This window comes from Engystomops pustulosus, chromosome 3 (genome assembly GCF_040894005.1).
Source record: "Engystomops pustulosus chromosome 3, aEngPut4.maternal, whole genome shotgun sequence".
Lineage (NCBI taxonomy): Eukaryota > Metazoa > Chordata > Amphibia > Anura > Leptodactylidae > Engystomops > Engystomops pustulosus.
Genome location: NC_092413.1, coordinates 86,842,084 through 86,868,939, shown reverse-complemented (window position 1 = coordinate 86,868,939; position 26,856 = coordinate 86,842,084). Strand labels below are relative to the sequence as shown.

At 41.6% G+C, this 26,856-nt stretch overlaps 1 protein-coding gene across 2 annotated transcripts in view; it reads left to right on the top strand.

Annotated features, from left to right (window-relative positions):
* The first annotated feature begins 10,890 nt into the window (after window positions 1–10,890).
* The window catches only part of SLC22A3 (solute carrier family 22 member 3), a 73,547-nt gene continuing 57,581 nt past the window's right edge, over window positions 10,891–26,856 (top strand). Inside the window, exons 1-2 of one of the 2 annotated variants that reach the window (XM_072141314.1) lie at window positions 10,891–11,272; window positions 11,371–11,658. In XM_072141314.1, coding sequence (XP_071997415.1) covers window positions 11,252–11,272; window positions 11,371–11,658 — 309 coding nt within the window. In that variant the 5' untranslated portion in view covers window positions 10,891–11,251. Of the gene's footprint in view, window positions 11,659–26,856 lie in introns of both variants that reach the window. The other variant, XM_072141313.1, reaches the window with a different exon arrangement.

The window sequence follows — 26,856 nt, the reverse complement described above, 5'->3', positions numbered from 1 at the left end:
TGGCTGGGCACCCTGGGGTGCAGCTTTCTGTGTCCCTCATTTACCGATTCTATAGGTGGCCTGACTTCAGGATTTTGTGGGTTCCTGTGTCTCGTGTGCTCGCAATAAGCCCTCACATCAAAAACCTGCTGGTCTTCTGTTGCCTTTACCCATGCCTACCTGCCCGTGGTCTCATGTGGCTATGGACTTTATTACGGATTTGCCGCCATCATCTGGCAACACCGTCATCTGGGTGGTGACTGACCGCTTTTCGAAGATATCTCACTTTATCCCTCTACCAGGTTTGCCTTCTGCTCCACGTCTTGGCAATCTGTTCTTCCAGCACGTCTTCCAGCTTCATGGCCTTCCTCGGCACATCGTTTTTGATCGAGGTGTTCAATTCGTGTCCAAGTTCTGGAGGTCTCTATGTACCCAGCTGCAGATGAAATTGGATTTTTCTTCTGTCTATCATCCTCAGTCTAACGGCCAAGTGGAGAGGGTGAATCAGACTTTGGGTTGCTACCTCTGCCACTTTGTTCACCTGTCAGGAAGACTGGGCTTCTCTTTTACCATGGCCAGAGTTCTATTTCAATTCCTTGGACTTCACTTCTGCCGGTTCTGCTCCCTTCTTTATTAATTATGGACTGCATCCATGGCCTCCTCTTCCGCTACCCGTGTCTGCTGATGTCCCTGCTCTGGAGGACTTGCTAGAAGATCTAAAAGCCATCTGGGAACGAGTCCGTACTTCATTGCTTCTGCTCAGACCAAGCGTCAAGCGGACAAAAGATGCAGACCATCTCCTGTCTTTGCTCCTGGCGACAGGGTCAGGTTGTCCTCCAATACGTCCGGCTGAGGATTCCTGGCTACAAATTGGAACCCCAGTTCTTGGGTCCATTTGAAATCCTCAGTCGTATCAACCCGCACAAATTGCGATTACCTTCTAGCATGCACATACTCAACTCCTTCCACGTTTCTCTCCTCAAGTCAGTCATCTTGAACCGCTTTGCCAGGCAAGTTCCTTTTCCTCCGGAGCCACAGGCTGATTCCACCGATGTCTTCAAGGTGAAGGAGATCCTGGATATGAAGACAGTGAGAGGCAGGTGGTTCTTTCTTGTAGACTGAAGGGGATTTGGTCCTAAGGAGAGAGCGTGGACAAGAATCTGTTTCAGCTATTTCTCAGGCCCAAGAAGAGGGGGAGGCCCAAGGGTGGGTTACTGTCACGGGTGCTTCCGCGATCCCTGTCTTGGATCGCGGGAGCACCCGTGTTTGCCCCCGCTCCCTCTTCAGTGCCGGACTTACCCATCTCGACGCAGGCTGCTCCACGGACTACCGTGCGCGTGCGCCCCAGCCTCCTAGGGCGCACGTGCGTCGGCTGTCGAGTATTTAAAGGCCCAGGGCACCGTTGATTGGTGCGCTGGCTGAACACCTCCACCTTATAATTCCAACCCTTTCTTGTGTCCCCTGCCGGATCTTTGTGCCTCACAGCTCCCCAGCGATATTCCTGCGTTCCTGTGTCTCCTGCGTTTCTGTGTGTTCCCATGTATCCTGCATTCCCGCTCCCGTATGTTCCTGCTCCTGAGTTCCTGTGTCCTGCTTTCCTGTGTGCCTGTGTTCCAGTTCCCATCTACCTGGACCTCCCATTGCTGAAACCAGATTGGAGTTGACGTTGCATCTCTGCCACTTGCCCTGACCCTGTGACTGGACCTGACCTCGAGACTGTCACTGCGGGCTAGTCACACCTCTGGAACGACCTGGTGGTACCCTGCCGCACCAAGTCCGTCCCGCTTTGCGGCGGGCTCTGGTGAAGACCAGGCGCCACTTAGACTCCGGTCCCAGGTGTCTGCTAGTACCACCTCCCGCGGTGGTCCAGTGGATCCACACATCTTGAATCCTGACAACTAGTACTGAGCTATGCCCAAATATAGATTATAGGAGTCATAGTACTGATCTGTGCCCAAATATACAAGATACAGGTAGTTGTACTGAGCTATGCCCATATATAGATGATAGGAGTAATAGTACTGAGCTATGCCCGTATATACAGGATGGGGGTCATAGTACTGAGCAGTGCCAATTTATACAGGATACAGGTAGTAGTACAGTGCTGTGCCCATATATTCAGGATAGGAGTAGCAGTACTAAGCTGTGCCCCTGTATACAGGACAGGGGTAGTAGTAATTATCTGTGTCCATATATTTAGGATAGGTTTAGTAGAACTGTGCTGTGCCCCGATACCAAGGGTAGTGGTAGTAGTACTTATCTGTGCCCACATATACAGGGTAGAATTATTAGTAATAAGCTGTGCGTATATATACAGGATAGGAGTAGTAGTACTAAGCTGTGCCTTTATATACAGGACAGGGGTAGTAGTAATGATCTGTGCCAATGCATACAAGATAGGAGTAGAAGTACTGATCTGTGCGCAGATGTACAGGATAGAAGAAGTATTACTAAGCTGTGCCCATATATTTAGGATAGCTTTAGTAGAACTGTGCTGTGCCCAGATATTAAGGTTAGGGGTAGTAGTACTTATCTGTGCCCACATAAACAGGATGGAAGTATCAGTACTAAGCTGTGAGTATATATACAAGATAGGGGTAGTAGTATTGAGCTATGCCCATATATACAGGATAAGGGTAACTCCTATATCAAACTATTAGCCAAAATACTAGCCACGACAAGATAATACTTTCCTTAATTCATCCTGACCAGACGGACTTTATGTCTGGCAAGGGTACTGATATAAACATCCAAAGATTGCACTTAAACATTGCGGAGGCTGAGGGTTCAACAGAACCGGGGTTCATTTTGACTCTGGACAATTGTAAGGCCTTTGATTCTGTCGAATGCCCCTATTTATGGGCCCTTATGCCTAGACTAGGTATCGGCCCTCGATTTACGTCACGAGTCAAGCTACTCTATAATGATCCTAAAGCTAGGGTAAGGACCAACCTTAACATCTCCTCTTCCTTCCCTATGGCCAGGGGTACCAGACAGGGGTGCCCACTATCCCCTCTTCTGTTTGTGCTTGCCATTGAACCCCTTGCTGTGGTGATTCGCCACTCTGAGGATATCAAGGGCATCACCAGAGGAGCTATTATCGAAAAAGTATCCATGTACGCCGATGACACACTTGTGTACCTTGGGGATGTGGGCTCCTTTCTGGTTTCCCTCTTGTCCCCAATCGACTTCTATGGGAGTTTCTCGGGTCTCCGAGTCAACTGGGATAAGTCTCTGTTCCCCCTTTCGAACAATGGTATAGTTCCCTGTCCCCTTCCGGTCCCGGTTCAGGTGGTGTCCAAGTTTAAGTACTTGGGAGTTCTGATATCATGCAAAATCCATGCCTACACAGAAGTAAACATTGATCCCCTGATCTCCGATACTGAGTCCCGTCTGAAGGCTTGGTCTACTCTCCCTTTGTCCCTATATGGTCGCATCAACATCTTTAAGATGATCTTCCTGCCCAAATTCCTATATCTCTTCCATGCTTGCCCGATGCTACTCCCCAAGAGTTTGTTCAGGCGCATAGAAGGTATCCTCCACTCCTTTTACTGTCAGGGTGTGGCTCCCTGCTTTAGTCTAGAGTTGCTTCAGGCCCCTAAGTCTAGGGGTGGGGGGGATTAGCAGCTCTTGATCTATACCTCTATTACCTGGCCGCTCAGCTAGTATATGCCCAATGGTGGATAGACATAGATAGGAGTAATGCTGCCACTGCGCTTGCTGGGGCCTTGATAGGTTTGTATGAAGCCCTCACAAATCTGCTCTACATTTACAAATCTCCATCTGATGTTCCTCTCCTGCTGCGCACAGTAGAAGTGTGCTGGCATAGGGCACATCTACTGAGATAACGGGCCCTCTCCCCTATCACCCAGGACTCCTCTGTGGCTCAACCCCTGGCTCTCTCACTTCCTCTCCCTCCAGGGTTGGACTATGTTGGGGGCGGTGGGTGTGAAATTTATTGGTCAGCTCCTATCCACGGATGGGGAGTTACTTAGTTTTGAAGAGATAAGAGAGAGACATACTGTGCCCACTTCAGCCAGCTTCCACCACATAAAATTACGACACGCTTTTAAGGCGCAGTTTGGCTCCCTTAGCCTGACAGTACAATTTTCCAAATTAGAAACTTTGATGGGCACTCCGGTCCTCCCTAAAACACTCACCCAGGGTTATGCCCTGCTACAGGAGCAAAAAACCAGACCCTTTGATAGAGCCGGTGTATGTTGGGAGCGCGACATCCCTGACCTGTGCAAGGGATTTTTTTGATACAATATAAATTTCTCCATCGGGTGTATTTCACCCCTGCCAAACTATTCCATATGGGAGTGATGCCCAATGATTTATGTTTTCGCTGCCAGGCCGAGGCTGGAACCTTCCTAAACTGCGTATGGACCTGTCCTAGGGTCCATGCCTTCTGGTCGGGGGTCTTGGAATTTCTCAACCATGACTTTGAGTTTCCACGCCTGATGTCCCCCTCTGTCTGTCTACTTGGGGTTATGAATGAGGTTATCAATGGCCACTACGATAAAATCTTTTATAGGTTTGCCTTATACTATGCCCGGAAAGTGGTGGTGATGACATGGAAGGATCGTGACCCTCCCCTGCTGAAGAGGTGGATATCGCTCATTAATAGTGTTGTCCCCCATTACCGCTCAGTGTATATTAATAGGAAGTGTCCCCAGAAATTTGAGCATATCTGGTCTAGGTGGTGTGTTAATCCCCATACTGCTATATAATTCTCTACAGTTTTCGTCTACTCCCAAAGTAAAGGAGAATGAGTGCATTGGTGTGCGTGTGTGAGTGTATGCTTGTCTATTGTCTGGGTTAAGTTTCTCCCTCCAAGTGGACTGGCTACTAGTCCCTGCTGTTCATTTTATATATAATTTTGTCTGCTTCTTGTCATTGTTATATAATTCTACTGTAAAGTGGGAAAACAAGTGATAGCCAGTGCTCTTGTTGGTTAAACCGCTTATTGTATTTGTACAAAATTTCAAAAATTGCTAAATTAAAATCTTTTAAAAAAAAAAATACAGGATAAGGGTAGTAGTACTTTTCTGTGCCCATAGAGTGAATGAGTCACAAAGACATAGACAGAAACAGCACAAATGCAGACTTGCAAAAGGACACACACAGAAAACACATATCACTTACCTCACACATGTTCTTGGTCTCCCCTCAGCAGTGCTGCACAAACAGGACCTGTGGATGACTTACTCTCGGGTCCTGGAAGGTCAATATAATAAATACATGTGTGTCAGGAGACCTAGGGACACAGAACTTAAAGCTTCTCAATGGTCCCCTTAAAGTCCATAGGCCCCAAAACCACCACTCCCCCTGCCCCACAATAGCTACGCCTCTGAGTTCGGGTCCCCTGAGGTAGAGCCAACGGCACAGAATGTATTGATAAACTGCATAAAAATGTTGATCGCTAAAAATAAATGTGACCTCTGTCATGGATTATTAATTGTAGGAGAAGATAATTTATGTGTGCTCCATTGTTATGCACTAATAAGTTATGATTCATTGCTAACCTTTGACAAACTAGTATTTATTTATGGAATATGTATTTATTCATATAGGGAACTGATCATTATAGGTGAGAACTGACTCTGTCAACTAGTTTTATTGTTACTAGTGAACTCTGCCAACAACTATAATTCTTTCATCCCATCTGTCTATATTAAATTTCCATAATACCATACCTCACTGAGATCATTGGTATAAATAAAAAACAAAAAGATGCAATTCATTTTTACATCATGGCCGAGATTTACTAACAGTTTTCAGTCGGACTGTGCACATTCTTTCATGTGCAAACTGTTTGCACAGGAATTTAAGAAGTGTCCGAGACACATTTGTGGCAAACGCGATACTTTGGAGCACACGCTGCACTATCCTTCATGCGACACAATATTCTGCACTTAAATGGGTGTTCCGGTGCACAGTCGGACCGTAAAAAAACAAAAGGATAAAACAATGTGTTATGGCACTGAACAAGTGCATGCGCCAGGTTTAAAATGATATAAATAACGGTATATTCCGGACTCCCTTACATGTCCCTTTTATACAAACAAACAAAGCCTCTTTCTCAATGTAGGACATACATCAAAATGATGACTTGATCAATAGCCTATATCATTGTATATAGCCAGTGCCTGCCCCCTTGTATATCGCCAGCAGCCCCGTTGTATATAGCTGGTGCTTGCCTCCTTGTATATAGCCAGTGCCTGCCCCCAGTATATAGCCAGCACCCCCCTTGAATATAGCCTGTGCCTGCCCCCTTGTATATAGCCAGTGACTGCCCCAGTATATAGCCAGTGCCTTCCCCCCAGTATATAACCAGTGCCTGCCCCCTTAGTATATAGCCTGCAACACCGTGCCCAGCTTAAAAAAAAACAATAAAACTCTGTACTCACTTTTCCGACTCCCCCCTTCTTCAGTCTTCAGCTCTGACTCCGCCTTCAGCTCCCCGCGCAGCCCTGTCACATGCACCATGTCGTCAATCGCTTGCTGACATCATAGTGTGTGTTATTTTTACTTCAGACTACTCCAAACTACTCTTTCTTATGGTTTTAATAAATTCAAAATACTTCTATTATTCAGAGAGTTGTCAATTTTCCTGAGGCTGATAGTTTGCAAAAAACTAGTCATAAGCTTAGTAGACAGTACCCAGATCTTGTCTCTGCCTCGCAAGTGATAAACTTGGAAACATATATATTGATTTATCAAGATAGCTAACTGAATGAATTACTATCACAGCCTTGCTGGCCATTACTTATCTTCTAGAGGTCCCCCACCATTATAGTATTGAATATGAATTCAATCCATTCATTATGAGAGGCACATAATAAAAGCTTTGCTAAAAATTGTCACAAGCTGTTTCCAGGCACCGTGGAAATTATGCTAATGAGCCTGAATGGTGCTGGGGGTAGCTTTACAAGAGCCCTTCCATGCTGTAGCTTCAAAGGCTGTAACACTGTGCAAGAGCATTTCCCACTGTGTGAGATCACAGCAAGCAGAGGAAGTTCTGTGGGAGAAGACAGGAGGGGAAAATGTGCACCTGCATATTGAAACAGTGAAGCCACAGTACATAGGGGCTCTGGCAATGCCCCCTGTCATGAACCCCACTCACCGGAGTTCACACAAGGAGTGCACTTACTCTATTGAGTCCCAGAATTTAGCTCTTAAGCTCTGCGCACTCCCACAAAATGGCATCCTAATGCACTCTCTGCCCCCAGATCCACTCACTGCCACCACCCACGAGTTACTTATGCAAAGAAAACCATAGGCACCTCAAACACACAGGCAATGCACACTGATGCACACTGATTACACAGCACATGCACTCACGGCTTATACTATATTAAAAGTATGAATTCACACAGAACATAGACTATGCTAAAAATGACCTCTGGTAACGTACACTCACCGGCCACTTTATTAGGTACACCTGTCCAACTGCTCGTTAAAACTTAATTTCTAATCAGCCAATCACATGGCGGCAACTCAGTGCATTTAGGCATGTAGACATGGTCAAGACAATCTCCTGCAGTTCAAACCGAGCATCAGTATGGGAAAGAAAGGTGATTTGAGTGCCTTTGAACGTGGCATGGTTGTTGGTGCCAGAAGGGCTGGTCTGAGTATTTCAGAAACTGCTGATCTACTGGGATTTTCATGCACAACCATCTATAGGGTTTACAGAGAATGGTCCGAAAAAGAAAAAACATCCAGTGAGCGGCAGTTCTGTGGGCGGAAATGCCTTGTTGATGCCAGAGGTCAGAGGAGAATGGGCAGACTGGTTCGAGCTGATAGAAAGGCAACAGTGACCCAAATCGCCACCCTTTACAACCAAGGTAGGCAGAAGAGCATCTCTGAACGCACAGTACGTCGAACTTTGAGGCAGATGGGCTACAGCAGCAGAAGACCACACCGGGTGCTACTGCTTTCAGCTAAGAACAGGAAACTGAGGCTACAATTTGCACAAGCTCATTGAAATTGGACAGTAGAAGATTGGAAAAACGTTGCCTGGTCTGATGAGTCTCGATTTCTGCTGCGACATTCGGATGGTAGGGTCAGAATTTGGCGTCAACAACATGAAAGCATGGATCCATCCTGCCTTGTATCAACGGTTCAGGCTGGTGGTGGTGGTGTCATGGTGTGGGGAATATTTTCTTGGCACTCTTTGGGCCCCTTGGTACCAATTGAACATCGTTGCAACGCCACAGCCTACCTGAGTATTGTTGCTGACCATGTCCATCCCTTTATGACCACAATGTACCCAACATCTGATGGCTACTTTCAGCAGGATAATGTGCCATGTCATAAAGCTGAAATCATCTCGGACTTGTTTCTTGAACATGACAATGAGTTCACTGTACTCAAATGGCCTCCACAGTCACCAGATCTCAATCCAATAGAGCATCTTTGGGATGTGGTGGAACGGGAGATTCGCATCATGGATGTGCAGCCGACAAATCTGCGGCAACTGTGTGATGCCATCATGTCAATATGGACCAAAATCTCTGAGGAATGCTTCCAGCACCTTGTTGAATCTATGCCACGAAGAATTGAGGCAGTTCTGAAGGCAAAAGGGGTCCAACCCGTTACTAGCATGGTGTACCTAATAAAGTGGCCGGTGAGTGTATTTCTCTTCAGAGACTCAGATTCTTTAAGGCTTCAAGCAGTGGCTTATTAAAGTTAACACTTTAATATACATAAAAAATACAGTACACTTAAAACAAAATTGTCAGATAAAAAAAAGTTAAAAACAATACACATACGATACTTACAAACAGTTAGGGAAAACGGAAAAAAAACTCTTGCTATGGAAATAGGCAGAAGTTCCTGCCGAGGACAGGGCATAGAAAGCTTTATTGAAATAGCATAAGTCACATTACATATATTTGCACAGCATTTACAATAGCACATATATACAGCGTATACTGTGTCGCAGCACAGACCACAACACAATATACAATAAATAAAGATTCACTCTTTAGTATTAACAGCACACAGGAGTATAATCATCAAATATGGCATGAAAATACTACACTAGCACACTGCAGGGCATAGAAAGCGATCCAGTCTTCTAATGTATACTATAGTCCTCAAACTGAACCAAAGCCATGTGGCTGCTTCACTAATTCAAAGCCACAAGGTTTTTGACCCCCACCCCTGGCTGCGATGTCACCGTGAGGGGGAGTTTTTTTTATCCCCCTCCCATCAGAGATGTACTCTTTGGGTCTGGGGTTTTATTAAAACCCCATAACTTTTGATTGGAAGATGTCACAACCATGCCATTGCTTCCAATCAACTGGGCACCTTATTAGTGTTTAACCCTAATATTAGGGGGTTCTGCAATTGGCTGGGTTCTCCTATGACTAGACTTCTGATACTTGGTCCAAAAGTTTATTTAGACCCCATAACTGTCCTGTGTAACTGGGGACCCATAATTATGAATTATGCCCCATGTTCCTATAATGCGATGTCTGGATATTAATGTTACACTGTTCTTTGAAACATAGCTTGTTGGCCCCTTGTCTTATGCTACACCTCGCTATAGCTTATATTTATTCTGGTATTACCTGTTCCCTAGATGCATTTTATGATGAACAGGATACCCTGACAATCACCTGCATTGCTGCCCTCTGTTCTCTTTCCTAATTTCATAATTCAAAAACAGCGATTAATGTAGGGTAACAAAGGAACCCCCACAACAATGATCAAATTAATGCAGCTTAAAGGGGTAAAAGGGGGGTAATAGTTAAAACTTAACTTTTATTAAGATCAACGTATAAATATAAAACACAACAAAGACACAGTGGAGTGCAATGCTAAGCGGAAGTGGACAATCTGCGATCATATATCACATATAAGACACCTGGTGGGACACTGTGCAGCTATACAACAATAACTTTTGCCACCAACATCACCTATTTTTCACAAGAAGGAAATGATCTTTTGCATCTCAGTACTCCTGACCCTTTTAGGCCTTTCCTCCAGTTACATTAGGTTTTAAAGAAGCAGCAATAATGTCCTTATAAATCTAGAAACCATAGAAAAATAGAGCACTTCATGGTTTTGATAAGAATAGTGTATTCCATATGCTAACAATAAATTAAAATCAAAGTGCTTTTCATTGGCACACTAACCCTATCAACCCCAGGTTTTGCCTTCTCTGGCGTTTTCTGAGCAATGTTTTGCTGTAACTATTCCCACTTATCCTGACCCAGTTAGGTGATTATAGCTTTCGTCGATGCCAAAAACCTCTCACTTACATCCCTTTTTTCTTCCTTGTTTACAACATCAAAGAGAGACTTATTTATGTATCGGATCAGCCAAGTACCATGACCCAAACCAAAGTTTATGAAAAGGGTAACTTAACTCTTTCTCAAACTCTGATGGAACCAAGCACCTAACCACAGCACCTTTCAGAGAATTACATGCTACTTATATAACCTATAGTACAAATAATTTCTATATTGTGTCCTTTTCTGCCCTACATGCTAAATGTGCTGCATGTTATTCCTGGATTGTAGGTAGAATAGCTGGTTTGTCTATATGCTAAAAGCTACGTTCTATACAAATATCTCATTCTTTTATTGACATAAATATGGTGTCAACAATACACAAATCCATCAGCTAATCTTGTGGAGTGTTTTGGGTGACACTATGCTCTCTTCTAGAGCAGAGAATTCTTCAGTGAAGTTTGGTATAGTGCAACTGTAAGGCATATGTATGAGATGATACATGAGCAGCACCTCACAGTGCTGTGACTTGAGTGCTGTGCAGCTATGTGAGTAAACAAGAAGACACACTATCCTGAACTATGAAGTGTTCAAAGAGCTCCCTCTTTCCGTTCCTCAAGTACCTGCAGCTACCAGCAGTCTATTCTCTCCTCCCTCTCTTCTCACACTCAGTGCTGCCTTGGTGTACAGGACAGACATACATAGAGCAATAAGGTGCTGGATCTCTGCAGCCCCCTCCTGTAAAACTGTACTCCATGCTAGATCTGCTTTTACTGCTGGCTCCTACAGCTAGGGAGAAGAGGAGACAAGTTAAGAAGGAGAGAAGAAGGTTATCAGAAGAAGCATCCCTCTTAATTCCACAGCACAAAGTTTTCCAAGGAAACTGCATGTAGTGCCCTACTGCTGTTGTTCCAGATACACCTGTTAAATGCGTTAATGTTGCTTATAGGACTTGTGCTTTGATCATAAGAGATTTTTTCAGCTGCTTGAGCCATCTGGCAGGGGAGTTAGCATCATGACCACCTTTGATGAAGTTCTACAGGAGGCTGGTGAGTTTGGGAGATACCAGAAAAGGGTCTTCCTCTTATTATGTATGACAGGCATAACATTCGCCTTCTCTTTTGTGGCCATTGTGTTCTTGGGACAGATACCAGAAAGTTACTGGTGCAGGAGCTCTGAGCTGGCAGAACTTAGTAGAAACTGTAGATGGAGTCCAGAGGAAGAGAGGAACCTCACTGTACCAAGAGTACATCATGACAAGCCTGACCTAAGTCTATGTCACACCTATGACATCACCTGGAATACCAATAGCTCAGTCATCAGCTGTGACAACCCTATTTATTCTGCCACAAATCTGAGTGTGGAAAAATTACCCATAAAGGCATGTGAGGATGGATGGGTCTATGAAGAATACCGCACAACCATCATAAGTCAGGTAATGTAACGTTTACAATAGCTTTAACTTTATAAGGGGTTGGTAAGACTTTAATAACCAAATTACACAGCCTATAATCATGTGCATGAAATGAAGGTTCTTAAATTCATCTTGATCTCACATCACGTTGCCAAGTGAACTCATCATGTGGTTGCATACAATTATATAGTAATAAGTCTGGCGTTCACCTATATATATGGGACTAGTCGGTGTACTAAATATGATCATCATGTAGCTGCATTAATCATGGTTTTATCTGGTGAAAACTATCCAATCTGTTCAGCTTGTAGCATTTTTCCTGCTTTGTTGGTTGTAACATGAAAACATTCTATTGGCAAAATAGGAAATAATAAATTACATGGTAGTGTGTGTGTGAGTTCAGCATACTTGACATTGCTTTATCAATTAAGCAGTTCTGAGGACATTTGGAAACTTTTGATCTGATAATAAAATTCTGAGGTTGTTATGTACATGGCAGGATTAAAGGATCATGTGCAAGGCTGTATTTCAGTACAACAATGGGACTTACATCTTATGTATCTTTATATGAATCATACTTTATATAAAATATGATTGTATTTGAGGAAGTATTCAAGGGAAGACTATGGGAGAGAATTAGCACAACTCTTACAGGTCTAAAGTGCATGTTTTTGGCCAAAACATTGGGCAATTACAGACATGCCAACTTTTTGGCGAGTTGTGATAAATTTTCCCCTATGTATTAATGGAATCTGAAATAGGCATTCTAGTAGTAGAAGCTTCCCATTCTAATATTACAGATCTACGCTGATATTAACCCCTTGTGGTCAAACATGGACTGGACTGTCTAAGGAGCTACAGAGGGAGTGAGCTCCCTTTGCCACCCATTGCATCCCACAGCTGTGATTGTGGGGTGCCGATGATGTCACACAGTAGCTCTGGGTTCAACGAAGGACCACAGGACTGCATGTGTTAACTCTTTATTAGGACTTGTGGTAGGTGACAGTATAATTCACTGCACGACAGAAAAATGGCAGTGCATTATACAAGAGATCAAACGATCTCATGTCAGTGATTAAAAAAAAAGAAGTTTTATGTGAATAACAGTCTAAAAAAAGTTAGAAAAGTAACACCAAAAAACAAAACCAACTTTTAAAAGAAAAAGATAAATCAGACAACACAAAATCTAAAAAATAAAAGGAAAATAGATATCCGAGTTGACATTTTGTAATCACATGAAAAATTCTATTTGATTTCAAAACCCTTTGTGAACTACAAATGTGTAGTAATAAAAACGTACACAACTTTACGCAATACATTAGTCCTCACATAGCCACATTAACAAATTATTTAAAAAGTGAAGGCTCCTGTGACGTAAAATGTTTTTCTTCCCCAAAACGGATTTTATTTGCAAATAAAAGGTTAATGCTTTGTGATAGGGTGCACAAGCCTTAATTCTGTTGCTTTGTTATGTGTACAATTACACAGACGCAATGGGAGTCTGGTAAACTGATAGTTTGCTGTTCTAATGCAGAAGTAAGGCTGCGGTGACACATTTATTTAGGGTTGCGCTCATAACGCGGCGCTAGCGCATGGGGGGGCTCCATCGAATATGTGTTTCCAGGTCAACGCATGCAATTGTTAACCAGGCCCCGGTGACTGGCATTTAAACAATACAAGACACCAGGGTCTGGTTACGGATCACACGCGCTTCCCTGGATGCATATATGCGATCGGACCGTTATGAATGCAATGCTAGAGGAACGTGTGTCCACAGCCTAATATTTGTGACCACTCCATATCAGATCTATGTGCAGCCCCTGTTCTGCTGTATCCTGTGACCTACTGTGAAAGGTAGGTCACTACTGCAGACAATCACTGACCTTGGCATTGACCTATACATAAATGACACTGGTTGACCTCAGCACTGATGTGTCGGGTGTGTAGAGGACAATGAACATCAGAACAAGAGCAGCAGTAGTGTATACATGGCAACTAGCGCTGGAATGGAGGGATCAAGTTTGTTTTCCTATGTTTGCATTTTTAAACACAGTTGTAATTTTAAGTTGAACAACTCCTTTATTACTGACCTACAGCTGCAAGATAGAAGTCCATTTAAAAATCTGCAATCCAGAATCTACTGGAATGTGGCAATATTGGGAAACAAACACTGTTACATACCTGCACGTCTCTGGCAGCCCTATTACAGTTTTGTACAACACGTAGGCATAGCGATGAGCATAAGGCCTAAGTGATAATAGAATAGCTATAACAGTTCTTCTTTGGAGTTAAACATGGTTTAGATTATTTCATAACACATTCATCTGCTATAATTGAATTGGTGTTCCCATTTCAGCAAATAAATATTATTGTTTGCATAATGAAAAGCTATACACATTTTCCAATATACTTTCTGTATCAAATGCTCACTGTTTTCTAGTTCTCTCCTTGCTGTTATTATATATGAAGCTCAATTGTTATTCTTATTTCCAGTGGACAGAAATCTGCACATGGTCACACAGGTACAGGACTCGTAAAATCCCTGGTCATGTGATGTCCCACAGGTGCACGACTTGTAATATCACACAGCTCTGTTTAATCTCTATGATATAATGAGTTGTTTACTTGAGTGACCATGGGCACATTTCTATCCACTGCAAGTAAACATAAAAGCTTCCTATAAAATAACAGCAAGCAGTGATCTAGAAAACTGCAAGCAATTGGAACTTGAAATAGAGGGCAGGTGGCAGTGTGACTGAATGCAATTCCAGGAATATTTCAGCTTCATGTTTTCAAATAACAGTATTGCTAGACAATGTATCAGGACTGTATTAGGAGAATATAATTGACATAACTGGTCATATTCTTACTTACTGCTGGTATAAATCCTCTTGTTTTCCCCTGTATTGGTTGAACAAATTCCCTTTGGCCTGTACGTCTGGTGATTATGTGTCTGTCATATATCACGGCTTTCCTAGTTATCTGCAAATTGTTTTTGGAAACTGCTCAATTTCCTCCGCATTTCATTAGAATAACTGGGGCTCTACATAGAGATTATTCAGAGGTAAATCATGTTATATTGGTCACTTATGTTCTCTGCAGCTACAGTAGTTTCTTTTTCTCTGGCTAAAAAAAGAGAATTATGAGCATAAACCGACTGGACAAACCCTTTAATATTTGTTACAATGAAGATGGCAATAGTTCAGCTTTCCTGGCTCTGTACTCAAAATCTATTAGCTCCCTTTAAAGACTTTAGAGATTAGAATTCCCATGTAAAATACATGAGGTAATTTACTATTGTATGTTAGCAGTAAACCACACATGTTCTTATGGACCAGTAGTTTTATATCCCAAATTACTCTATGACAACTGTCCGGGGCCAGAATAAAAAATAAACATTAGTACTTACCTGGGCCCACTACTCCTGGTGTCTGTACTGTTCTTCAGTGAAAGTTCAGTGCAATTACACTGAATCATTTACACTGCATTTACTACTCCAGCCTCATTAAAGCAATGGGCAGACACAGGGAGCACTAGAGATATGTCCGATTTCGCTTGTCTAGGTAAGTAAAAGTGTTAGCATCAACAATTTAAAAAAGCAAACATTAAAGCAAACCTTTCTCCAGCATTCTGAATACTGACGTTACTTTATGAAATGTTATTTCACATTACCTGTGTCTCTCTTCTCCACACTTATCCAGCTCCCTCACCCCTCCTCACTTCTTGTCATATGCATTGAGCTGGCAGGGGATGGAGGGGGATGGTGTAGAATAGAGGGAGAATCAGCATAGCATAGGCTATTGGAACTTGTCACCAGCCATAAACGACATTCCTGCTGACAGGATTGCTTTAAAGAAAACCTGTTGGGACAGTTTGGGATACTAAACCACTATGAGGTCCTTATGGACCAGAGGTCTAGTCCCAAAATTACCTTGCTCCCTGCCACCAGCTTTTGGTTAGTCCCAGGGGGAATGGGGACAGCTGCAGCAGTCTATGTGTCAGTCCCCTCAATGTATTCTTCCTCTATTCTACACCACCCACCTCCTTGGCCTGCTCAGCTTCAGCTGCCCCCCCCCCCAGCACTTACCGCTTGCTGCTGGCATGGCATGGAGCCAGGTAATGGGAAATGATGTTTTATAAAGTGGTGGCAGTATTAAGGATACTAACAAAGGTATTTTTAAAATCAATATGCATAGGCATAGGCACCAGCTAAAAATACAGTTTTTTTTAAATAGCACATGCCCATTCTATATCAGATACGTTTGTATTTCATTTTTATAATTACAATATATTTGAGTCTCCAGTGACCTTACTATGTACAGTATATAACATTTATAAAAAAAATTCCCTTTATTTTGGATTAACATGGTATAAAATGCATAATCCAGGTTGAAGTGAAATCTCATACAATTAATGCCATTTATGAAATGTCATACAATCTATATTGTGGTCAACTGTGACATCCAAGAAATTTAGGAAGATCAATGTAAAGAGATATAATCAAATATTTACTTTTATTCTAACTGAATCAACAGTAGAACTTGGATTAGTTGTTGCAGGTAACACCTCTGTTTTTCTTCACTCTTGTTTGTACAATTGACATTAGACTATTTCCTTCTCTGCTTAGAAGTTAAAGGGATATTCCCACAAAGAAAAATCTTAAATATATTCAGCATGACAAAATAAAATATGTTTTTTTGGTTGCCATTGGATATATGGCTTGTTTTTTCCTTTCTGCAAGCTACTTTTTGAATTGTACAGGCTTAGTAATAATTGACCTTTTACTGTACAATTTTTTTTCAAACACAGAAATACGAAATATGTTTTTAGACAGATTTTTACTTTTTCACACTGTTTAGGATCTTGATTTGGAAATGGCATGTGTTTTTTATTATATATTTTTTAACTTTTATTTGTTATAATACTGGCCTTTAACTGAAAAGTTTATGTGAGATGCAATTAATACTCTAGTGTGGATCACATTTTTAACTTAACCTAACATTAATGTTACTAAATTGAGGCAGATGGAGTTGCTAATGTTAAGCACATGGAAGAACTATGTTGGTAGCCCCATTTGCTTTATGTTAGTGATTCCACACATTTTTATCATTACTAATTATCTTTAAATTACCTTTGAAAGTCACATAGGAAGTATAGGGCACATTAGAAATTAGAACAGAGAAAATGGGAACGCACCACTTTGAATTGTAAAAGATGACCAGTGCCTGCCACAGTTCCTTTACCTTCCAGCAAGCCATACCCCCTAACTTCCTGTCACATGTTCTCATTTCTTAAAGAGACATGTATGCTTGCTGTATGTTACACTCTCCATCACTACATTTCCTTCCTCCTGCCATTTTTTTCTCCTTCCTGGCTCACTCTTGACCTGAACATCATAGAATTAGTGGCAAAAGTCACATAAAAGCACGAACTTTGTACATAACTTTGCAAAAATACAGATTTTTTTTTCAAAACTTCTGATTGCAAAGATGTGTTTAATTTTTTTTTTTTTTAGGGACCTGTTTACATTTAGTTTGACACCATTTTGGGAACCGTTTAACCTTTTGATAGCTTTTTTAATTCTTTTTAAATTTTTTGGGAAGATAAGACATTTTAGGACGCTAAATGATATTGTAGGGAAAGGTGATTTGAACTTTGAACTTTTTAAAAGAATGATGTTTTTTCTCACTTTAAAAAACATTTGTTCCTATTATTTAAGGCCCCATAGCGAGTTTGACTGCTTATACGATATACCGCAGTACAACAGAAGGCATGCTTTAATACATACTAATTAATATAATGAATAAATAATAATAATAATTCCTTTATTTATAATTATTATTTTTTATTCAAGCATCTGGCCTGTTGATATGAAAAGCAACAAAATTGGCAATAGGTTCCAACCTCCAGGGACTTGCAAATATCTCAACTATAACCTGTTTCCTAACACAAGTTATAATAAATCTATTGGTTAAGTTCTCCCTTTCCTGCCTTGTTCCCCACCTTGCCCCATGGTGAGCAAAGCATAAAGGTTATGTGCAAGCAGTAAATGAAAAGAGAGAAAAGAGGAAGAGACAAGAAAGCAGCTTCAGCCTGTGTGTGCCTGTGTCAGTCTCCTCTCCCGCACAATCATCCAGCTCCCTCAACCCTCCCCAATTCCCATCATGTGTATTGAGAAGATAGGGGAAGGAGAACAGTGGAAGAGGATGAATGCATGTGTAGAAACAGGCACACACAGGCGGCTGCAACTGACCATAAGCTTCCCTCCCCACTCACGGAGCCAGGTAATGTGAATTAAACTAATATAAAGTACTGGAGTGATACAGAATGTTTACAAAGGTATTTAAAATCGGCATAGTATAGGCTGTTAACAATCCCACAGACAACTGCTTGATTGCATCACATATATGTGGTTATACCATTGAACCATTGATTGGAACATAATGGGGCACATTTACTTACCTATCCCGTTGACACTGCCTATCCGGAATGTCCGACGAGGATTCGGAGCTGACGCGATTCACTTATATCGTGAGTCCAATTTCCTGCATGTGTCACTTCCCCTGCTGAGGTCCGCCGGAGTTCACCTTCTTCTTCCCGGTGCATGTGAATGCTGATCTTGCGACATAATTTGGGTTTTAAATTCAGCGGTTTGTCCGAATCAGTCGCCCCCGTTTTGTGTCGCATTCAAGCCGGCGCCGATGTGGCACAATCCGATTGCGTGCTCCAAAAACCCGGGGCAATTCAGGGCAAATCGAAAAAAAAAACAGCGAAAGCTGACGGAAATGCGTCCGACGGGCCCTTAGTAGATGTGGACCAATGTCACTTTCTTTCTACCTATCTTTTCATAAAGCTTTGAAAGTTAAGGACTCATCTGTTTCATTGTTGCATTTTCACACACCCCAAATTATGATATGCTTTGATCAAACAGCAATGAGTTACATTTGATCTGATTACACAGTCAATAATCTGGAGAAGAGCTGCCAGTTACATGATTCCTGAATTCTTGAAGATCTTAATAGCTCCAGAATGTGCTGAAAGAGTCAATATAGGATCATGGGAACGGTCTCAGATATACTTATCAGCACACACTTAGCCATTAGCCCATAATAACCAGCTATTAGTTTAAAATAGCTTGCAATTACTGAAGTGCTGTAATAATGTTATTAAACATTAGAGTTGGCATCTTAGTCTGGAAATGACAAGAAATGTTGAGGAACACTGAAGGACATACAGGCCCAGATCTATTAAAACTGGCTGTGCCAGTTTTCTGTCTAACATTGCACTATAAAGAGCTTGAACAGATATTTAAGAAGTGTTTGCCCCCGTTTTGTGTCGTAACTGGACTGTATGGAAAAGACAGAAAAATGTGTATCTTAAGGGGCGGTGTTAGTGTGTAGTCAGAGTTTACTACACATTTAAAGGGCATCTTTCCATCAGTTTGACTCATGGCAGATGTCCAGCATGACATGCTAGTTTCTTTATGCAACAATCGGAACAGTTTTTAGTGCATAAAGAAAAAGAATATTTGCTGCTAAAACTACTTTTAAAAAATATGTAAATGAGCCAGAGGTGCTCAGGCTGGCGTCGCCGGTCGGTGTTCTCCTATGTGCTTCTTTAAATGTCAACATCACAATATGTTGTGATGTTATTTTTACTGCATTTCACCGTAACCTTTTCTCTGTTGTTGTTTTTAGGTTTAAGTTTGTATTAGAGTAATCATTTTTTAGATGATATCTGATGATCTAATTAATCTGGCTACAGAACTAAGGCTTCATCCACTAGCCATTTCTTGGCATGACATTCTTTGCAGCCATCTGCAGAGTACCTCTAGAGAACAAAATCCTGCCAAGTTGTTTCTGGTTTACTAATTTTCTCAGCTGCAAAGTGTATACTTCCTCCATGTATTAAATTTTCACAGCTGCAGTCTAATAGATGTCTTCTTATGTTCTGGGTCCTGTTAAGTTGTGAGAATGTGCTTCATTTAACAGACTAAAATAAAAAATCCTTGTGGTGAAAAGAGGATCATTTTGATGTAACTCACAAAATAGAAAATTTTCTCTGCACCCATCAGTAGATATGGAGGAGTTTTATAACTTCACATACAAATCTTAGGCATTCAGGCATCCTCCATAAAAGTAAAACACAGATTATAGATTTCCTAATATCTAACAAAGTTATGATAGGCAGTTCTTAAGTTGAATTTGTATGTAAGTCGAAACTGTATATTTTATTATTGTAGATCTAGACAGAAATATTTTTTTGCCCCAGTGACAATTGGAGTTTCAAACTTTTTTGCTGTACTAGGACCAAGGATTTTCAATAAAGCTTCATTACAGACACTTTACAGATCTTTGCAGTCTGGCACTATAGTAAAGAATCCAGAGAGCTTCACCATAGGTCATGGTGGGCAAAGGGGCCGTCATTAACTAGGGGACATCTGTTCTTAAGTAGGGGACCGCCTGTATATGTAAAGCTATTTTAAGATTACTATGTACCGATTGAACTCTAAAAAAAAAATAGAAAGACATAGTTTCAAATTTACACATTTTTACAAGTATAAACAAAAAAAAGCAAGCAAAGATGTATTAGACATCAAAAGACAGGGCTGCTTACACCCATGATTACATTACACCCATTAAACATATGCAACAGTCATAATAATAGCAAGAGATCTTATTCTGAATGTTTTGTGCACTAAAATCAAACAGTCAGCAGAGTGCCTATCTATGTTAAAGGGGTATTCCCACAAAGAGAAGTGCTTTAAAAGCACTCAGGATAAGAAACACATTCTCTAATTCACTGTTATTAACAAAAATACAAAATTCCACAGCTATAAGTACAACCTGTCTCCATCAGTCCTGGTATACACAATTAGTGTACACAAGTTGCCCCTGGTTTTTTGACTTTAGGATTGGCAGACATTTTGCTTTTCTGTCTGACACCCATGGAGCTGAGATATTCTCCGATCTCTGCCTTTCCACTTCCCCCTGCATTCTAGGACGTAGTTCTCACTTATACACAGACACTGACTTCCTGCAGGCATGTACACATCATGAGGAGAACTACAAGCTACAGGCAGATAAGTTCTTTATAAGTGGACCTTTAAAGGGGTTTTCCCATGAAAGAAAAATCTCAAATTTCAACCCCCACATGTTGATGTTAACACTATTAAGATAATTATTAACCCTTTACTTCACAATTTCACTCAGTTTTATCACTGTTTTAGCTCCACTCACTCCATAGGCAGGTCAGTGTAAGATTCCAGAGTGTGGTCTGGGACTCTCAGGGACAGAGCCCTGAGGTATGCCAACAGAGAGGTGTCGAGGTGAAGACGTGGTATGAGAGTGATAGACACTGAACGTCCGGTTGGAAAGGTAGGAGGAGATCCAGGAGAGGGTACGGTCAGTGATACCAAGAGAACAAAGTGTCTGCAGCAGGAGAAAATTGTTGACAGTGTCAAAAGCAGAGGACAGGTCAAGGAGGAAGACAACAGAGTAGTGATGTTTTGGCTTAGCTGACAGTAGGTCATCAGAAACTTTGGTCAGGGCAGTCTCAGTGGAATGATTGGGTCAAAAAACAGATTGTTGTTTGTCAAGGAGAAAGTTGGACGAGAGGTAGAAAGATAGTTCTAGGTGGACATGTTGTCCAGGAGTTTTGAGGAAAATGGAAGTAGTGAAATAGGGCGATAGTTCAGTGGAGAGGATGGGTCCAGAGATGACTTCTTCAGGATGGGTGTGGCAGTTGCATGTTTAAAGGAAGATGGAACAATACCAGTGGATACCGAAAGGTTAAAGAGATGAGTTAGGGCTGGAATATCTGTGAAATGCTGTATTTTTGTTAATAACAGTGAATTAGAGAATTTGTTATTTTGTTATCCTGAGTACATTTAAAGGGAACCTGACACCAGGGACCTCATTTTCACTAAAGACAGGTTGTAAAAGCCCATGACACCTGCAGTGCAAACATGCCTCCATGCCTTTTCTAAGCATTTGCATTACAATATAATTGTGTGTTATAACTTACTCTTGACTTTACCTTTATTCATATTAGTTTAAATATACAATGAATGTGAATTTATGACTAAAAACACAGGGTTGCATCAATGCCAAGTGTCTAAGTGTCCCAGTACTGGTTTCCGTATTTGCCAGCCTAGGTATTAAATGTATAACAAATGCATTAGTGGGGCAGACTTCTGTAGTGGGTGTGAATTTTGTGTCTCAGGTGAGACTTTTTTTGGTGGGGTATATGTATTTAAACTGTCCAGGTAAGTGAGTCCAGGAGAGTTCAGTTCGCACTCCCTGGTCAGATCAATGGGGTTTATCCACCATATTGTCCAAGTGGATTGTTAGATACACTCACCGGCCACTTTATTAGGTACACCATGCTAGTAACGGGTTGGACCCCCTTTTGCCTTCAGAACTGCCTCAATTCTTCGTCGCATAGATTCAACAAGGTGCTGGAAGCTGGAAGGATTTTGGTCCATATTGACATGATGGCATCACACAGTTGCCGAAGATTTGTCGGCTGCACATCCATGATGCGAATCTCCCGTTCCACCACATCCCAAAGATGCTCTATTGGATTGAGATCTGGTGACTGTGGAGGCCATTTGAGTACAGTGAACTCATTGTTGTTTTCAAGAAACCAGTCTGAGATGATTCCAGCTTTATGACATGGCGCATTATCCTGCTGAAAGTAGCCATCAGATGTTGGGTACATTGTGGTCATAAAGGGATGGACATAGTCAGCAACAATACTCAGGTAGGCTGTGGCGTTGCAACGATGCTCAATTGGTACCAAGGGGCCCAAACAGTGCCAAGAAAATATTCCCCACACCATGACACCACCACCATCAACCATGCTTTCATGTTGTTGACGCCAAATTCTGACCCTACCATCCGAATGTCGCAGCAGAAATCGAGACTCATCAGACCAGGCAACGTTTTTCCAATCTTCTACTGTCCAATTTCGATGAGCTTGTGCAAATTGTAGCCTCAGTTTCCTGTTCTTAGCTGAAAGGAGTGGCACCCGGTGTGGTTTTCTGCTGCTGTAGCCCATCTGCCTCAAAGTTCGACGTACTGTGCGTTCAGAGATGCTCTTCTGCCTACCTTGGTTATAACGGGTGGCGATTTGAGTCACTGTTGCCTTTCTATCAGCTCGAACCAGTCTGCCCATTCTCCTCTGACCTCTGGCATCAACAAGGCATTTCCGCCCACAGAACTGCCGCTCACTGGATGTTTTTTCTTTTTCGGACCATTCTCTGTAAACCCTAGAGATGGTTGTGCGTGCAAATCCCAGTAGATCAGCAGTTTCTGAAATACTCAGACCAGCCCTTCTGGCACCAACAACCATGCCACGTTCAAAGGCACTCAAATCACCTTTCTTCCCCATACTGATGCTCGGTTTGAACTGCAGGAGATTGTCTTGATCATGTCTACATGCCTACTCAAGCCCCCTAACACGGCTTCATCAGGGGTAACGGGCTTAGCCCTATTTCCCGGGCTTAGCCCGTTACCCCTGATGAAGCCGTGTATTCGGCGAAACATGTTGGGGGGCTTGAGTAGCAAGTTTTAATAGCAGGGTACACTATGCCAGTGTAGAATTGAATCTCTAAATAATATAGGAGGCAGCATAGAAATAGAGCAGTAGTGTGTGGTGTGAATGCTATTCATCAGGTGTACGAGACATTTGGGTGTAATGACTGAGACAGGGTAATTGGGATATCAGTTTCCACCATTTTTACAATCCACATAGTGGCATAACACTGGTCCACCTCACTTGGATCCCACGTAGGGATACAGTGTAATAAAAGGAATATCTATCTAACAATCCACTTGGACAATATGGTGGATAAACCCCATTGATCTGACCAGGGAGTGCGAACTCAACTCTCCTGGACTCACTTACCTGGACAGTCTAAATACATATACCCCACCAAAAAAGTCTCACCTGAGACACAAAATTCACACCCACTACAGAAGTCTGCCCCACTAATGCATTTGTGATACATTTAATACCTAGGCTGGCAAATCCGGAAACCAGTACTGGGACACTTAGACACTTGGCATTGATGCAACCCTGTGTTTTTAGTCATAAATTCACATTCATTGTATATTTGAACTAATATGAATAAAGGTTAAGTTTTATTCCTTGGTCATGGTGCCTTAGGGCTAGTTAGCCTCCTCTTGTAAAGTTGAGAAATAGCTTACCAAGTGAAAATTCCCATCTCTCTCTTTTTGGATCCATAACTTACTCTTGCATCCTGACAGAATCCTGGGGTAGTCACAGAGGCTGGACTTTGGTTTGGATGCATTTCAAAAAACAACATGTGACTTGTCTGAGCTGCAGACTGCCTCCATCTTTGTGCCCCTGTACAGCTTGTACCTCCCCCACTGATGTCAGGCTGACCAGGCTGTGACTTCTGAGAAGGAGCAGGAGGTGGAGCTGTACAGGACACAAAGGTGGAGGCTATGCTCTCAGAAGAGAGTAATACAGACAAGACACATGTTGTTTTTTTTAAATGCATCCAAACCAAAGCCCAGCCCCTGTGACTACCCCAGGATTACAATTATATTGCAATGCAAATGCTTAGAAAAGGCAGAAAGGCGTGATGGGCTTCTGCAACCTGTCTTTAGTAAAAATGAGGTCCCTGGTGACAGGTTCCCTTTAAGAAACTTGTCTTTGTGGGAATACCCCTTTAATGGTTTTTTGGTCATCCGGATCTCCATCCTGAAAAGGTGATCCATTTCCGAGTCCATCTCCAGTGACAAGTGTTTACATTTTTAATCCTATACAGACTGTAGATGCCTGTCAGAAAAGTTGCAACACTATGGGGCAGATTTATCAAGCGGTCTGAAAGTCAATATATTTCTCAGCTTGCATTTTACCAGTGCTCATGAATATTTTAAAGAGGAGCTGTGATTGGTTGCCATGGGCAACTAGAAATATTCTGACTTTCAGACAGCTTGATAAATCTGCCCCTATATGAGCAATGAGCCAATCTTAACACTTACTTATATTTTATGATTTATCTTAGTAACAAGACAACAACTTAGCATTGTTATCCTTTGATAGTTACATATCTGAATACATATACTGGTGTCCCTGTTACCTTACTTTACCCAAGTCCGATCTCTCGTACTTATGCTCTTTCTATTAATAGATCTTTCTCACAGACAATCTTGTTGACGCACATGTGCTCAGTTAGTATCAAGCTCAGTGACAGTGTCGTTTGTATTCCAACCTTTCAATGTTGTACATTGACCAGAGGGTCACACCACTGTCTTACTATGCAGTTTGTGACATCTGACTCTGCTAACGGTAAGGCAGCTGTCATATTGATGAATGGTGTTTTGTGCTTGTTACCATGCACTGTACTAAATATTTATTTATATTAAATATAACTTGTTCATAAATAATGAATTTGACCAATTGGGAATGTGTCTTTTTTATTATTATTATTATTATTAATATTTTGTTTTATTTTTTTGTCATTATAGCTACATGACAATTAAAACCCTATGGGAAAAAAACATTTTGTACCCAAAGGAAGAAAGGCAACAAACTCCCTACTCATCCACAAGTAAAAACAGAATTTCATACTTAGCTTTCTATTTCCCTGAAAATATGTATTTTTTTTTTAGAGAAAAAACAATGCTTACCTTTATGTGAATTACCTTCTTGGTGCACCAGGTTAGGGCATGGTCTGCTGATGCACTTCATTTTTCTTCATTCTTCAGTTTTCTTCATTCTATGCCTTTTTTATGGGATTGGTGGTGCTGGTCAAAACAGAAATAAGTGAACATCACCAACAGACATAACATTTACTAATTTTCATAAATATTAAATCAGAATTTTCTTCAGTTGGGAGATCATAACTCTTTTATTTTTTATGTGACAAAGGAATATAAAGGCTTTTTTTTAGGTAAGAGTTGCATTTTCCATTGGGTTCACCAAGGTAAACATACCATAATGATTAAAATGTATTGACTCTTATTTCCAGGGGAGCAAAATGGCTGAATTTCTGATCCATCACTTGTTTTTTCTTTAATTAAATTGTATATGCACTGGACAGTTTATGCATGTACATACATTCACGCATACTGCACATTTATACGTATAGTATGAAAAACCTGCTGAAATAATTCTGTAGGTTAGTTTGATTTGTTCACCCCTCACACCATTACAGGTAAAAGGTTAAAAGTCACCTCAAATTATCTGCCACTGAGCTACTGCACCTTAATGACAGGTGTTTTTTGTTATGCAAACGAGTAGACATGAGTCAACTTCTGAAAAGAAGAGTCACATTTTCTACAGGCTGCCAGTGAACCACACCTCCTTATTTTTATTGACCGCTCAGTGTCTCTTAAAATCTCAGCCTAAGCACACAGGAAGTCCTCTAACTGTCTACTTCCTTGCCTTACCAGAATGCTGTCTCTCTCACTGCATGGTGGATTTAGCAGTGAGCTCTGTGTTGGAAACTGAAAATCATTATTTCACACATCCTGCAATAGACTGTGGTAGTGGGCAGAGTCAACAAAGACAAAAGCAGAAAAGGTTTAGGAGACAATTTTTCTGGTGTTAGGAGGCAGACACTGCCAGATCAAAGTTGGTGGGGGCCCCTGGGCGAAAAATCTGGTGGGGGCCCTGAAAAATGTACTTGTTGAGCCAAGGGCAAACTTTTAGTTAATAGGCCTCCCACAGCTTTTGCAGAACTGCATCATACATACCTGACCAGCTGCAGAACATAATAATACATTGGGGCACATTTACTAAGAACAGTGCAGTCTGTACGATGTGTAGTTTGCCTGTGTATAGGGCTTTGTATACTGCTCCAATAAAATGCACCACTTTTTTTGGGTGCACCTTTAACATGGGGTTTGAAACAAAATTCTGTCGGACTTTGCATGATAAATGTGGCGCATGGTCCAACTAAACAACGGAACGCCGCCTTCAGTGCAGAAATTTGTGTTGGATGAAGAACAGTGCAGCCATGACACAATTGTCTTGTGCGACACGATTGGGCACAGACACTTCTTAAATACATGTGCAAGCAGTTTGCACTGAAAAGTATGTGCAAAGTCTGACAGAAAATTGGCTCAAGGCCCTTAGTAAATGTGGGCCATCGTATTATCAGTACCTCGTAATACATGACTCGGCTGCTGCTGAATATCACAGTCTACAACTCCTGGAAAGCGTCATAATAAAGACCTAAGT